We start from the raw sequence: 14,724 nt of genomic DNA on the forward strand, positions 1-14,724 counted from the left end.
TGAATTATTTATGCTAACCCTAACAGATATGTCACTGTCTGAAATAATGTGGGTACTATGGTCTATTTTCTTGAGTTTACGGGATGAAAAATCCGAGTTTCACGAATGGCACATTTTTTACTTTCTCCCCATCTTTTTGCTCGAATTTTGTTATTTTGGCTAGAAGGGATGGAGGTCCTGTTTTGTATTGTTTATTACTTAATAAGACTCTTGAAATATAAACAAAATTATTTTATATGATACATGAAATGTCTCCATTACTAGAATCTGAAAATATAAATGTTGGTTATGAAATTGCCGTTCATCAAGCTTTATGTATAGTATTTCCACAAGCTAACATAAATGGTTGCTTTTTTTCATCTCGTACAAAATCTTTGTAAGCATTTAGCTTCATGCAATCTTTTAACCAGATACAATTCTGATGCGCAATTCGCTTTAAATTTAAAAATGAACAATTCGCTTGCTTTTTGTTCCAGAACAAGATATTATTTACGCTATTTCTGAAATTGAGAATCATTTTATCCAATGAATTTGAATCAATTTTAGAATGGTTTACGAACACATACATAGGTCGTCTAAGGAATAATAGAACCACGGCTTCACCAATTTTTCCCTCAAAAGTTTGGCCTGTGTACTAAAGAACAATAAATGGAAGCGATAGGACAAATAATTTTGCGGAAGCCTATCATCGAAAATTGCAGTTGAGCTTTGGCAGCAGCACAAGTCATCCAAATTTATTGATTTTTATAAATGGACTGCAAAAAATTAAACAAAACATATGATGTTGATTATGAAAGAACAGTAGCAGGTTATCAACATCAGCACAAATGTAGACGTTACGATGAAGCTGACCAAAGAATTTTGAAAAAAGTTATAAATTACGATAGGGAAAATATAATAGAATATTTACTTGGTATTGCATATAACTATAATATGAATTAATAAATTTAAAATAAAAATTTGGTTTGAATTTCATATACTTTTTTTTTGTAATTACAAAATAATATTAATAAATGAATTAAAAAAACTGTATTTTCTTTATTTTAATATTGTGCAATTATACCTTTTCATTTTTAAATCATTCTTTTTAATCACTCACTTTAAACCACTCTTTGTAACCAATTCTTTCTTAAATGATCCTACAAATTTTGATATATGATATAATTCTTCTAAAAAATAATTTTTTTTAATTTATCGAAAATTAGAATATCAGAGCCAAATTCACACAGGTAAGCTTAGGTGAGTCTAGGTCATTAGGTCTGGATTATTTTTAGTTTTTTTTTTTTTTTTAATTCTGTGGAAATGACTCATAACTCATACTATCGCCCAGTTGATCATCGCCAGTTGTTGTGTACCCATAATTGGTGTTATGATGATGATGATGATAATTTAATTAGTAAACTTTCAAAACTGACTGGAAATATAAGAATACAACCCTTGGCATTGATGAAGTCCATCCATTCAAAATTGCCATCAAGACAGCGAAAATCCGAAACACTAATTAAAAATAAATGTACAGACTTCTGGACAGAGTCAACTCAAATGCTCTCGAGATCAAAATTGGGTGAACAGGAGATATGATCCTCTAGGCTTTTTCAGAGGTTGGGCATGACTTCTGCTTACTTTTTTTTATGATAAACGGCAGTTGAGTTCAAAAAAGTAAATGGATATATGATATATTACTGGGTTTTGTGATGGCATTTGGTAGAATACTAAACACAAGATTGTTATACAAGTATGAAAGATTATTACTTGAATCAGCCTCAACTCTGAAAAACTTCTCAAACCTCAGCAAATTTGGGTGCATGAGACTGCCCCAAATTTGGGAAGCATACATTCTAAGACTGTCAACCCAACAGCCAGGATACAACTTAGCCCACTAGGGGACACCTTCTAGGGCTCTAGGACCAACTTCACTTGCCTTTCTTCAGCCTCATTTGCTTAGTGAGTGTGAGCACCTGCATGCATGTCATTGTTTTGTGATCCCTGAAGATGGAAATGTAACATTGCTGAAATACAGGTAGTTATTACTATATTTGCTGACGTATAAGATGCACTTTTTTTCTTTTAAAATAGGTCTGAAAAACAGGGTGCGTCTTATATGCCAATACTCAGTTTTTTATTACTTTCATTTCTGGAAATTTTCTCGGTTCCGAGTTACGCGATTTCTTTCTTGCGGTGTGTGAGAGAATTCCAGTTACGTAGAGTTCAGCAGATGCCCATGAGCTGTTATAGACGATCGCAGCTGTGTTCCTGTTCGTTTAAACTTTCCAATTGTTGTCGCGGTTGTTGTGAACGGCGATAAATATCTGCTGTTAAATTTTCTCTAAATTTCTTGGCAAATTATGGCTGAAAAACGTCGGCATTGCTACAATATTGCATACAAGTTACGTGTGATTGCGTATGCTAAAGAACATGGAAAGAGGACTGCAGAGAGGCATTTCGGGCACCCCCCCCAACTGAGAAAATGATAAGAACTTGACGGAATCAGGAAGAGGATCTGAAAAAAGCAACTCACAATAAACATAACTTACGAAGTGGAACTGCAAAATGGCCAGAACTCGAGGCAGAACTGAATACTCGGATTTTAGACCACAGAAAAGCGGGACTTTCAGTGTCCTCAAATTGAATTTCATCGATTCGTCATTAATGCAAAGAAATGAGATAATTTTGAACTTGCACAAATGGGAAACATGGACGAGGTTCCGCTGACTTTTGATGTGACCTCAAACAAAACTGGAGATTCCAAGGGCACAAAAAGTGTTACTGTTAAAACTTCTGGGCACGAAAAAACTCGCTACACAGTTGTTTTATCCTGTTGTGCTGACGGGATAAAATTGCCGCCACTATTGATTTTTAAAAGGAAGATGCTAAAAGGAGTGTTTGTACATGTTCACGCAAACGGCTGGATGGATGGAGGAGGAATGAAGTTATGGATAGATAAAATTTGGTCTAGGCGTCCTGTGGGACTGTTGAAGAAGCCTGCCCTGTTAGTATGGGACCAGTTTCATTCTCACAGAACAGAAGATGTTAAAAACTCAGTTAGCTGTAATTCCAGGAGATCTAACTAGTCAGCTTCAACCTTTAGATCTGTGTTAATAAACCATTTAAGGGATTTATGAAGGGGAAGTGGAACAGCTAGATGCAGTCTTTAGATTTTGAGGTAATGCCATCAGGAAGAGGCCTAGCATTTCGCAAGTTTGTGAGTGGGTTAAAGCTTCATGGGATGCTGTGAAAACTGAGACAGTGGTTAAATCATTTAAGAAGTGTGGCATTAGTAATGCATTGGATGGTACAGAGGACAATTTGTTGTATGAGGACTCGGATTCTGATTTAGAAGCGGTTTCAAGTGTCTCTTCATTTAGCTCTGAGATGAATTTCTGGGTTTTCATGAAATAGATTAAAAGATGGGACTCTTTCTTAGTTAGATTAGGTATTTGTTGAAAGTAGACCTACTTATTACTTTATGTTTGAAATACTCTAAATTCATTATAATATTTAGTGATAAAGTTTTTTTCCTAAAAAATGTGTACAAAAAAGGGGATGCGTCTTATATGCCAACAAATACAGTAATTAAAGCTTTTATAATTAATAATTTAGTTTACATTATTAGAAAAAAAAATTATTAGTATGTCTAACTAACGTTATAAGCTTATCTATAAGAATTGTTCTATAAATCCATCTTGCAGGTTTCACTTGGATACTTCTGTGATATTTTGTTGCTTCTGCTCTGATTTATTCATATTATCTTGGTTTCATTAATTCTAACTGATATGGAAATTTAAAGTCTTTGTCTACCATTTCCAAAATTTATAATTCAAATTCTTTTTTTATAGGTTGCATGAGTGATCCAATACAACTTTCTGGACTAGCTCATCTCTGTGAGCATATGCTTTTTTTGGGCACAGAAAAAGTAAGTTTAATGATATTTAGCAATGTATATTTTTCATTCAACAATTTCTTTACTATTTTCAAAATTGTTCATAATTTTTTTTTTTTCATGTGGCATTGAAACTTACAGCATCTCCTGGAAAGGAAACAAATAAGAAAACTCTCATTGAAGATGTTATCGATAGCCATCTCTTTGTGTTCGTTCAAGACAAACTTCATATGTTACCAATTAATGTAGGAATCTCTAGTTGAGTTGTAGCTTGTGACATAGGTTTATCATGTACAGAGTGATTCTAATACCACTGTTGTAAACTTTAAAGTATATTCAAAAATCTCAAAACTAATGAAAAGGTCTCAGTAAATATCTACTTTGTGTTTCTGAGATACAATCATTTGTAGGTGCAGCATGAATGCTGATAACATGCAAACCAAATAGAGGCAATTCAATGAATCAATTGTAAATGACCAGAAATACATATAATATAGCTTGAGTTGCAGTTTAATTGGTTCACCTGAACAAGTGCAGTTATTACTTTCTTTTAGTTTTTCTGAGTAATATCAGTGTTTCACAACATAGGGTGAGTTGTGTGTGTATTATTTTTTATGTAGCCCTCTTGCCTGTAAGGTTTGTAAAGCTATAGGATATTAGCATGGTGGTGGGCTAAGGATTTTTTTTTTCTCTTTCTGTTATTTTTATTTTTTGTATTTTTAAAAATTTTTTACCTGGTCTGAAAACTCTGTTGTAGAAACCAAACATGGAACTTTTTCAATTGACTTCAGGCCTACCACCTAAAGACAATTACATACATCCATGCTCACAGTAGCATTTAAACCTTGCAGCTTGTTGTTTGGAGAACAGAAGTGCTAACTGCTTGACCAACCAGGCCAGCAGTAGGCATCTTTATTATGAATATGCCAATGGAAGTCTGTACAAAGCACATTGGTTTCTAGTTTCCAAGGGATTTTGTATGCTGATTTCTTGATATTGTGCTTTCTGCCTGCATTGTAGGATATTGTGCTCCCGCTTTAAAGCTAGTATTTTGGAAATGAGGTTTCTGCATCCATATTAATTAGAACCTTTTTGATATTGAGGTTCAGAATATGCCTTTAAAGTCTATAAGTGGAATCACCGTGTGTGTGTGTGTATTAAAAATTAATTTTGACAATAAAAAAACCTTTTTTATGGCAATTTATCCACAAAAGGTTATGAATCATCTGTATGTGTTGTGGGCCAAGAGTTACCATAAATAATGATTTCTATCTTAATAGCTCACCAAGGGGTCTGAGGACCACTTGGTGTGCTATTACTAGAGAGGAATCATTTGGTGTGCTATTTCTCTCAGCTGCAGTTTCTCAGAGAAAAACTACCATGCCTGTCTGATGTTATTAAGCCCATTCTCAGTTGAAAAAGTAAAAGATGGAAATTAGAAGAAGAAAAATAGCTAGAAAATTGTTAGATTATGTTGCATAGATCATTTTTTGTTTGTTAATTTTAAATGAATTGATACAGTTTAATTAAGAACTATATAAGTTATTAGTGAATGTTCAGTTCTCTTCAAAACCTTGAAGATTGTTGAGCTTCATTAAAAGAAAAGTATTGTAAAAACATGAAAGTTATTATTCATACAGAATTTTATATCGTGCATGCATCAAAATTCATTGATATTTTTCTCTTTTGCAGTATCCACAAGAGAATGAATATAATAAGGTGAGTATCATTTATCTCTCATCAGTTTTGAGAACCTAGTTACAGAAAATGGACTTATTCTGCCTTTCCATGAATCAAGCTTTAACATTAATGTTTAAATTAAAATTAAAATCAAAATTTATCATTAACACGAATCATTAAATATTGCACTTTAAACAATACTGCACTGCACTGTGATTTGCATTCCATTGGTTGTTCATTCCACTTCTTATTGGTGCTTATTTTTTGGAAAAATCAGCAACCATTTATTACCTACAATAACATCCAGAGTTACTCGACTCAAATTTTGCTATTGACTTGTTATTTTGAGCCAAGAGCCTAAACTTTTTTTTCATATAGATCTCAAAGTATTGTGAATTAGGATAATTTTTACATTAATTGCCAAAACACTAATCAGCTTCATCTTAGGAAAAGTTATTGCTGAATAATTTTATCTTAAAGTATTGTTGCTGAAGTCAGAAATTCTTGCAAGTATGGCAGAATATTAATTTAATTATTATTATTAATATTATTATTTTTATCTGATCTACAAAATGAAAGGCCACAAGACCTATAGCATGTTAGTGCCATGTGTTGGCAAGAGGAATAGAAGAAAGGATGAATCTGTTCACATTTTGCTTGAACAGCTAAGGGTTGTAATCTTCAGGGAAGGCAGAGTAGAGGAGACTATTCCAAAGGCCAGAAGTAGATGGGAAGAGGAAGTGAAGTTGGTTCAGTGAATTTCAAGATGAACAGTAAAAATGTGTTGGTTAGCAGTGGCTTTTGTTTTAATGATTTTGGAGGAGAGTGGGGGAATAATAGTGGCCAATTCAATAGAGCACTGTCCATGAAAGTATCTGTAGAAGAAACATGAAGCAGAAACTGAACATCTGTGAGAGGGATTGAAGTGGGTATGTGAGAGGGATCGTTAATTAGCCAGATTGCCCTCTTCTGGATAGAATCAAGCAGAGAGCAGTATTCCAGCCATGAAATACAGGCAAACCTTGCTTAATGCAATTAATTAATCCATCAATTAATGTGTGCTAAGCGAAATCGCATTAAGTGAATGCATTTAGCATAATGCATTCATTAAGTGAATGCATTAGCATAAATTTGGGAAAAAAAATTACAGTATAAGCTATATTAGAGGATAAAATCATCCAAGTTAATAAAAATCAATTGCTTAAATTTTTATTTAATGTCTAAACATTTGATTGAGCTACTTTTTTTACGAAAAAATTGAGTAATATTTTCCCAGAAATATATTATTTCTGGGAAAACTCCCATAATAATTGAGTAAAGATGTTTGAATCGTGCTTGACTTTTTCCTCTTGTCATGCAATTTGCGATAGCTGGCGAATGCTTTATTAAGATTTCGGCAGACTTCGAAGCTTCATTCCATATCAGGATCAGCATCAAACAAAATTTCCTTAGCATGCTCAATGTGATTAAAAACTAGCTCAAGTTCTTTTGTAGTTAGCTTCTTAGTCGTAACATTCTCTTCTTGTTCGCCCTCCTTATCTTCTTCATATGCACGCTGTTCTAGTTGAAGGAGATCATGTTTGCTTAACTGTTCTGAATGGGAATCAAGAAAGTTTCTTTATTATCCAGTTCGTTAAATCCAAGTTCTTTTCCAATTGTGATGATTTCTTCAAAATATTAGATCTCGGATTTTGCGCACAATAAACTAACATAGTCTTGAGTTTAAAGTCACCCTCTGCATTGCCTCCTAATAAAAGTGTAAGACAATCTTTAGGTAATTCATAGCCTGGTTGAGATGCTTCAGTTTTAGCTAGAAAGTTTTTGTTGGCATACGCTTTAAAAGAGACCAATTTCATCAACATTGAATATTTCCTGATCATCATAATCACCCTCCTGAATCCATACTGCTGGTCACTGATTAGTTGGTATGTCTCCAGATGGTTCAAGATTAGGTTATTGATGACCTTCTCCATAATTTTTGAGAGAACAAAAGTGAGAGTAATTGTACGGGAAGTCGTTGGTTGACTTTTATCACCTCTCTTTAGGATGCGCTGGATGTGGACCTGTTTCCATGTTGTCATGTACATGCCATTTGAATAGGATAGATTGAAGAGGTGATTCAGGATAAGTGTTCTGGGGCACAATTTTTTAACATGATAGATGGGATACCATCAGGACTAGATGCCTTGTTTTTATTCAGGCTGTTTAAGATTCTCCAGATTTCCTTTTATTGGAAGACTATGGGAAACATGAACGGAGCTGTTCTTTGTGGAGTGGAGGGAAATTTGCCTAGGTCATCAATGCAGGAATTGTAAGAGAGGAGTGATGCAAGTAAGTTGGCCTTGTCTTTTGGTGAGGTGACTACATTACCATCTGGTTGTGAGTGTGGTGGAAAACCTGGGTGAGCAGAAGTTGCACTCAATGGCCTTGGTGATGATTCTTTTACAGTGGTTGTGAACTGCAGAGTGGGCAGCTGGAGTTTTGGTCTTGAGCCATTCGTGGTAAGCAGAGGTTTTTTCTTTTACAGCATTGGCATACTTTTTTGAGAACCAAAACAGTATAGAGTTGAATAAGGAATGAAAGCTTTCATTCCTGTGAGGATGATTTCTGCTATTCGGTCTGAGCAGGTGTTTGGATCGGAAAAACTGAAGTATAATTGGACCATGGGAAGCAGGAATAGACGTTATGGAGGTCTTCCCAGTTGGACCCTTCTAGTGCCAAAGGACACGAAACTGTGAACTGGTGGATGGAGATTGTGACATGGCAAAAAAGACTTCTATGAGGTTGTGGTCCGAATTACCAAGAGGAGAACCAAAAACCACAGTATACCCTGGAAGAGGAGCTTGTTAAGAATAGGTCTAGTGTGTTGGCAAATTGGAGGGGTTGTCAGGTATTCTGGTGGAAAGATTGATTATCTGAAATAGGTCATTGCTGATGGTAAACACCCCAGCATCCCTGCCTGCTTGAAAGGAGAAACTCGAGAAGTGGAGCCAATGTGATTTGTGGACATCAAAGTCTCCATGAAGGATGACCTCACTATTGGGATATTTCGACTGCAGAAAGTTAAGCTTTAAAGAGAGATGGTTGAAGAGGTCAGAGTGGTTGACAGAGTTTGATGAGCGATAGAGAGAGAGATATGAAATGGGCAGGTTGGTTTAGTAGAGAAATTTTGAGCCAATGCAGATCAAACAGTGGGGATTCAAGGATGTGCAATCTTTTGCTTGGTATGTTAGTTCTGATGAATGCACAAGTGCCTTCCTTGTGGCAGAAAGAGTTGTGTAATGTATAGTTTGGGCATTTGAGGTTCCAACTGGAGTTCTGATAGGAATAACTGGTATTTATTTACTGATTACTTAAAAGGTGAAATTCTTCAAAATAACAAATACAAAATATTCAGGCAATAATGATCATACAAAAGAAGGAATAGCTTTCAACACTAAATATGAGGATAATCTGTTTGAATGGTAAGCAATATCAAGTAATGTAATGCTGGTAAATATCCAAATAGGGAATTGGACCATGAGACTTATTTATGTCTATTACAGAAAAAATTCTACTAAGGCAAAAAGTGGGGAATTTTTTTGAGACATTTAGAGATGGCAGGTGACACAAAGAAAGAATTCGGTCCTTGTTGGAGTTCTCAACAGTAGAGTAAAAATGAGTGCCACATATAGCAACATTTCATGAAAATTTTGTAGAAGAGGGCAAAACTAATAAGAATGGTAAGCACGGGCTGGATTTCTGTTCAAGACATGGACTAGTCATTACTAACACCAGAATCCATCATGTGCACAAATTCACATATGAACAGAGAAGATCAAAGAAATAAGGAAAGTCTCAGTGACTGATATTATTGATAGTGATATTTTAATGCAGGTTCAGGACACAAGAGTATACAGAAGATTTGAAATAGGCAGTGATCACCATTCAGTTTTGGATAGGATAAAATTGAATAACAAATTGAAAAGAAAGTTTTTAAGGAAGTACTTAAGAAAGTTTTAAAAAGAATCATAGTTGAGCAGCTTTCAGAGGGCAACTTTAAATTCAAATACACAATTATTTAAAAAAAAAAAAATGAGTTTGAAAAAAAAAAAGAACCAAACCTTGAAAATACAGTGGCAGACTGAAGAAAAACATTGATTTAGCCAGAGGCATGTTGTGAGGATAAAAAAAAAAAAAAACCAGTACTCCTTGGTAAATAGACTCGGGAAGTTAAAGAGACAGTCAAAGTAGGGGAGCATGTACCCAAAGTTACTCGAAGATAAGTCAGTACAGGCAGCCCTCGGTTTAAGCCGCAGTTCCATTCCTGAAAAAACAGGCGTAAACTGAATCGGCATAAAACGAATCCAATTTTAATGGGAGGTATGAAGTTATGTTCCATGCAGTCAAAAAATATGCACATGAAGTATGTGTAACATTATTATATTCAAAGCTTTGCTAATACATATATATATTTGTTAAAATAAAATTATTAATAATAAAAACAAAAAACAAAATTATATATAAAAAATATGAAACTTCGAAAAGATATTACATATTTCTATGTTGAAGTTCCTGGTTTCGGATCACTTGCATTTTTTTAAAAAAAAAGTATCCAGTGTTAACTGCTTAGATTTTCTTTTTCTTTCTTTAAGGAGTTCAGTGTGAGGTCGAATAGATGCGATTACACTCCTTTTTACGTTCACACTCCGTTCCCAATCGTGGTCCATTTCACAGAGTTCGTCACTCATTGTCTCTATGCTTGCAAGGATACGCTGTAAATCAGCCATTTTCATATCTCTCAGAGGAGACCTTCGTTTTCTTTCTCCTCCTTTGGATGTTGACTTAATTGTTCAGCTAATTCTTTTAAGTCTTCATTGGAAAGTGGTTTATCTCTCTAAGACATCTGTCATATCTTCAGCTGTAATATCGTACAATCCCATCTCTCGTGCAAGCTTGGTAACATCTTCAATAACATTCTCCTCTTGCTCTAATTCCTAAAAGTCGTGCATAAGTGCTGGAAGAAGTTTTCGCCATGCTCCTTTTAAGCACTTTGTTGACACTTCGTTCCAAGCTGCCTTGATGTTGTTAATGCCCTTCAAAATATCGAATAGCCTTTAATAGTTTTTCCTGAAGTGTCCAAGACTCTTCAGGTAATAGGCTTTGAAGGGGCTTTGAAGATTGATATGATCCCCTGATCCATCGGTTGCAAAAGTGATGTTATGTTTGGGAGCATGTAAACAACCTTGACATCCAATGGTGTTCTTACTTCACCAAGGTTTTGAGGATGTCCAGGGGCATTATCCAAGAGAAGCAATGCCTTGGCTGGTAAATCATTTTCTTTACAGAAGTGAAGCACGATAGGACAAAAATAATTTGTGTATCAATCTATAAAAACGTCTTGTGTAACCCAAGCTTTCTTGTTCCATTTCCAGTAGACTGGCAGCATGGCTTTTAGACCCTTGAAGGCACGTGGTGTCTGTGAATGGTACACCAACATTGGTTTAAGCTTCAAAGTTTTGGAGACATTTGCACCCAAAAAAACGTAAGTCTATCTTCTGCAGCAGAACGTTCTTCACAGGAAATGAAGGTGCATGATGGCAATTTTTTCCAGTAGAGTCCAGTCTCATGAACATTAAAAATGAGATCAGGAGGATAAATTTTTTAGTTTCTTCCTTCAGAAGAAACTAAAAAAATTGATAGGATATTACATGAAAGGGAAACTTTGAGAAGAAAAAGGGTTCAAGTGAATTAGAGATTGTCAGGAGCAGATTTTCACTTTAAAAGTTAGTTAAGAAATCATGGGAATACATGAAGATCTGTTATTTAAGTTTTGTAAATCTGAAAAAGTATATGACATGGTGCCAATAGAAAGGCTGTTAATAGCACTACAGTTATATTATGTAAATGAGACATCTAGCGATGCACAGTCAATATTTGAATGGTTAATAGTTGTAATTGAAGGAGGTACATGTTTGATGTAATATCAGGTGAGACAAGGGTGCACCATATTTCCATTATTATTCATCATCTATGTGGATCACATTATGAAGGAAAGTGTCTTTAGGTCTGATATGAAATTTGGATATGTTCATCTTGCTTTTTACTTTATATAAATGATGTTATATTCTTAGGTAAATCCATTTAGAAGTCAGCAAGATTCCCTAACTAAAATGAATGGCTGCTGTAATAAAGTTAGTATGAAAATCAACAATAAAACGATACTGTTGTGAAACTAGGCAGGAACATAGAAACATCAGTGGCATTCTGAATGGGAAAAACCTACAGCACAAGTAAAACATGTTTATCTCTTTGCACACAGTTTGTAAAGATGGGTAATTAAATATGGAAAAGACAACAGATATGACAAAGCTGGTATGGTAGGATGTAGTTAGTTGAATAAATTTATACGTAATAACAGAGAGAGAGAAATAAGTCAAAACACTACACTAGATATATACAGACAGTATTCAAACCAGTTGAAATCTGAGAGTCAGGTTAGAAATAAAACACTTGATCAAAACTGGAGTGTACATATATGAGAGTTCTGAGAAAGATTAGGAGAATGAACAGATGGCAGCATCATATTAAAAATAAGGATAATTAGGAAGGAACTTGGTTAGCATTCAGAGGCATGTGAGTAATTCTAACCTCAGGTGTTATGGTCACTTAAACAGAATGGAAGAGGAAAGGTTAACAAAAAAGTGTTTTTTTTTTTCTAGAATGGCAGGAAAAAGACCCAGTGGATAACCTAGGTGGATTGATACTGTATAAAGTGCTTGTAGAAGACTGAAATAATAAATCTAACATGATTGAAGTCCTGATGCATCACAGATTAATTTGGAGAAAAATTGTCAACAGGAAGTTAGTAATGGTGTAAACTTTCCATGTTGTACTCTTATAATATCCTATGCACCCCCACTCCCCTTCCTGAGGGTGCATAGGATTTTATAAAGAATGTCATTTTATGATGTCTTTATTTTCTGGAATTATGTACAAAATCATTCATTAAAACATAATCTACACAAACATGTGCACAAATGAATGTAAACAAAGATAATACCTATTACACAATTTAATTTGATTTAAGCTGTGGAAATATGTATGTTGCATCCAGCAAATTAAATCCTGCCATAATCTCTAAATGAGAGAGCAAAGACCAAGAATAACATCACAGCAATCTATCTTAAACTGCATGCCACAAAATTTCAACTACAAGAACAGTACAGTTAGTTTTCTGTGATCAGCAAAGCCAAGTTAAAAAATTAAGAAATCAAGGTAAAAGTTTGTTTGCAACCATCTGTTTCTTTCTCTAACAAGAGTAACTTAAATGAAGTGGTACATGTTTTTTTTTTTTTTTTTAATCCTTGCACATTAGAGGTCAAAAGACATATAGCATAATTGCACAAATGTGGACAAGTGATTAAGGAGAAAGAAGAGAATCTCTTAGCAAGTTTCTTGAAAAGCTGGAGTTGTATTCTTTAGAAATAAGCAGTATGGAGAAGGCTGTTCCAGGCACAGAGGTGGGATGAAGAAAATGAGAATTTGGCTCAATGAATTTAGAGGTGAACTGTTTTTGAATGCTGATCAGTGACTGAAGTGTTCTTACATGATAAGAGAAAAGCAGAAGAATGCCAGGCTAGTTTGATGTATAAAAACCTATGAAAGTGTTGCTTATAAAAAAAAGAAAAGAAAGAAAGAAAGAAAGAAAGAAAAAACATTGCATAATATGCTTATGTGAAAGTGATTGGAGAGGGATTGCTCATTGGGTGGATTACTCTCTTCTGTATACAATCAAGAATTCTGTGGGTTCTTTTGGGTGAGTGACTAAATGTGATCTCAAAGATTTTAAAGCCTGAATCATTTGAGTGCTACACAGTTTCTTGAATGTGGAAGAGGGATGGAGACTACTGTCTTCAGCAAAAGCATGAATAGAATTTGAAATTAGAAAGTAATTGATATACAGGATGAAGAGCATGATAGAAGGCTGCTCTCTAGAGTTCTCCAGCATTGAAAAGGAATTTGATGAGAGGAAGCCATCCACCATGACATGCAGTAAACAACCAGAGAGAAGGCCTGCAATCTAATCACAAAAGGGTAGAAATGAGATGATAAGTCATTAGTCTGTTAATAATGCCTCTATGCTTGATGTGATTGAATGTCTTGAAAATGTCACATGACCAGCTGATTTTCTCTAAATATTTCCATTCAATGGCATTCAATGAGTAATCAGACTGTATGAGATCAACTTTGAGCACTGATGTGCTAAAAACTCTTAAAACTTTCATACATAGATAAAAATGCAATCATACAGTCAAACGGATGTGAATTTTGACTTAGAGTGGGTTGCATAAGACATGACAGCACACCAAACTGAAAAGGTTGTGCGACACCACTGTTCTGCATCATTTTGGAGCGTATTGAGGTGAGGACAGTGGGTGATATTTTGCTGGCTGACTTTTTAGGGACAGGCTGAATAAAAACTAGCTTTGTTTCTTCAGAAATTTTGTCTTGTTTCTGTTCTGTGGCACCCATCTATTTTAAGTGAGCATTGTAAAAGGTTTTGGGTAATTATGTCATTACTTTCTGATGGATTAGCATTGTCACCTGTAATAAGATTTTTAAATCTGTTGTTTAGTTCATGTTGAAATATATCTTTTTTTAATAGGTATTATTTCTGGGAAATTCCCATGTTACTCCTCTTAAAAAACTATTATTTTTACAGCTATTTTTGCCTGTTTTGGTTTAGGAGTGTCCCTTATTTTAAATACATTGGCTTTTTACTCAAGAATTCTTAGGGTATTATAAGTGTATTTTAAAGGTAAATATAAGCAGATTAATAGAGGAAGAAATTTTGCACATACCTTGTTTGGAAGTTAGGATGTCTTCTTTCTCCATACTTCTGCTGTTAAGAAAGGGGGGTCAGAAATGTGGAGGGAGGGTGTTTGAGGCAAGGTGGAAAGATAAATTAGAAAACCCATGTTTTTTTAAAAATAATATATATATATATATATACATTATTATATTTAAGTGCGCTTTTTGGGGAAGGGTTATATGGGAAACGGGTGGGGAGAGCGTTAACGGGGGTGCAAGCTGTTTCGATCCTATATCATCATTGGAACATTACGGGAAAAGACTATCTTTTTTTTTTTTTTATGTTTGTATACATCTATGTTTTGTTTGTT

At 34.6% G+C, this 14,724-nt stretch overlaps 1 protein-coding gene across 1 annotated transcript in view; it reads left to right on the plus strand.

Moving 5' to 3' along the window:
• Window positions 1-14,724, plus strand: part of Ide (Insulin degrading metalloproteinase) — a 599,910-nt gene that overhangs the window by 58,579 nt on the left and 526,607 nt on the right. Inside the window, exons 3-4 of the mRNA XM_090392302.1 lie at window positions 3,837-3,913; window positions 5,573-5,599. Coding sequence (XP_090248428.1) covers window positions 3,837-3,913; window positions 5,573-5,599 — 104 coding nt within the window. The remainder of the gene's footprint in view (window positions 1-3,836; window positions 3,914-5,572; window positions 5,600-14,724) is intronic.

Source organism: Typopeltis vanoorti, chromosome 5, assembly GCF_054136105.1.
Source record: "Typopeltis vanoorti isolate ZY-2024b chromosome 5, IOZ_Tvanoo_1.0, whole genome shotgun sequence".
NCBI classification, from domain to species: domain Eukaryota; kingdom Metazoa; phylum Arthropoda; class Arachnida; order Uropygi; family Thelyphonidae; genus Typopeltis; species Typopeltis vanoorti.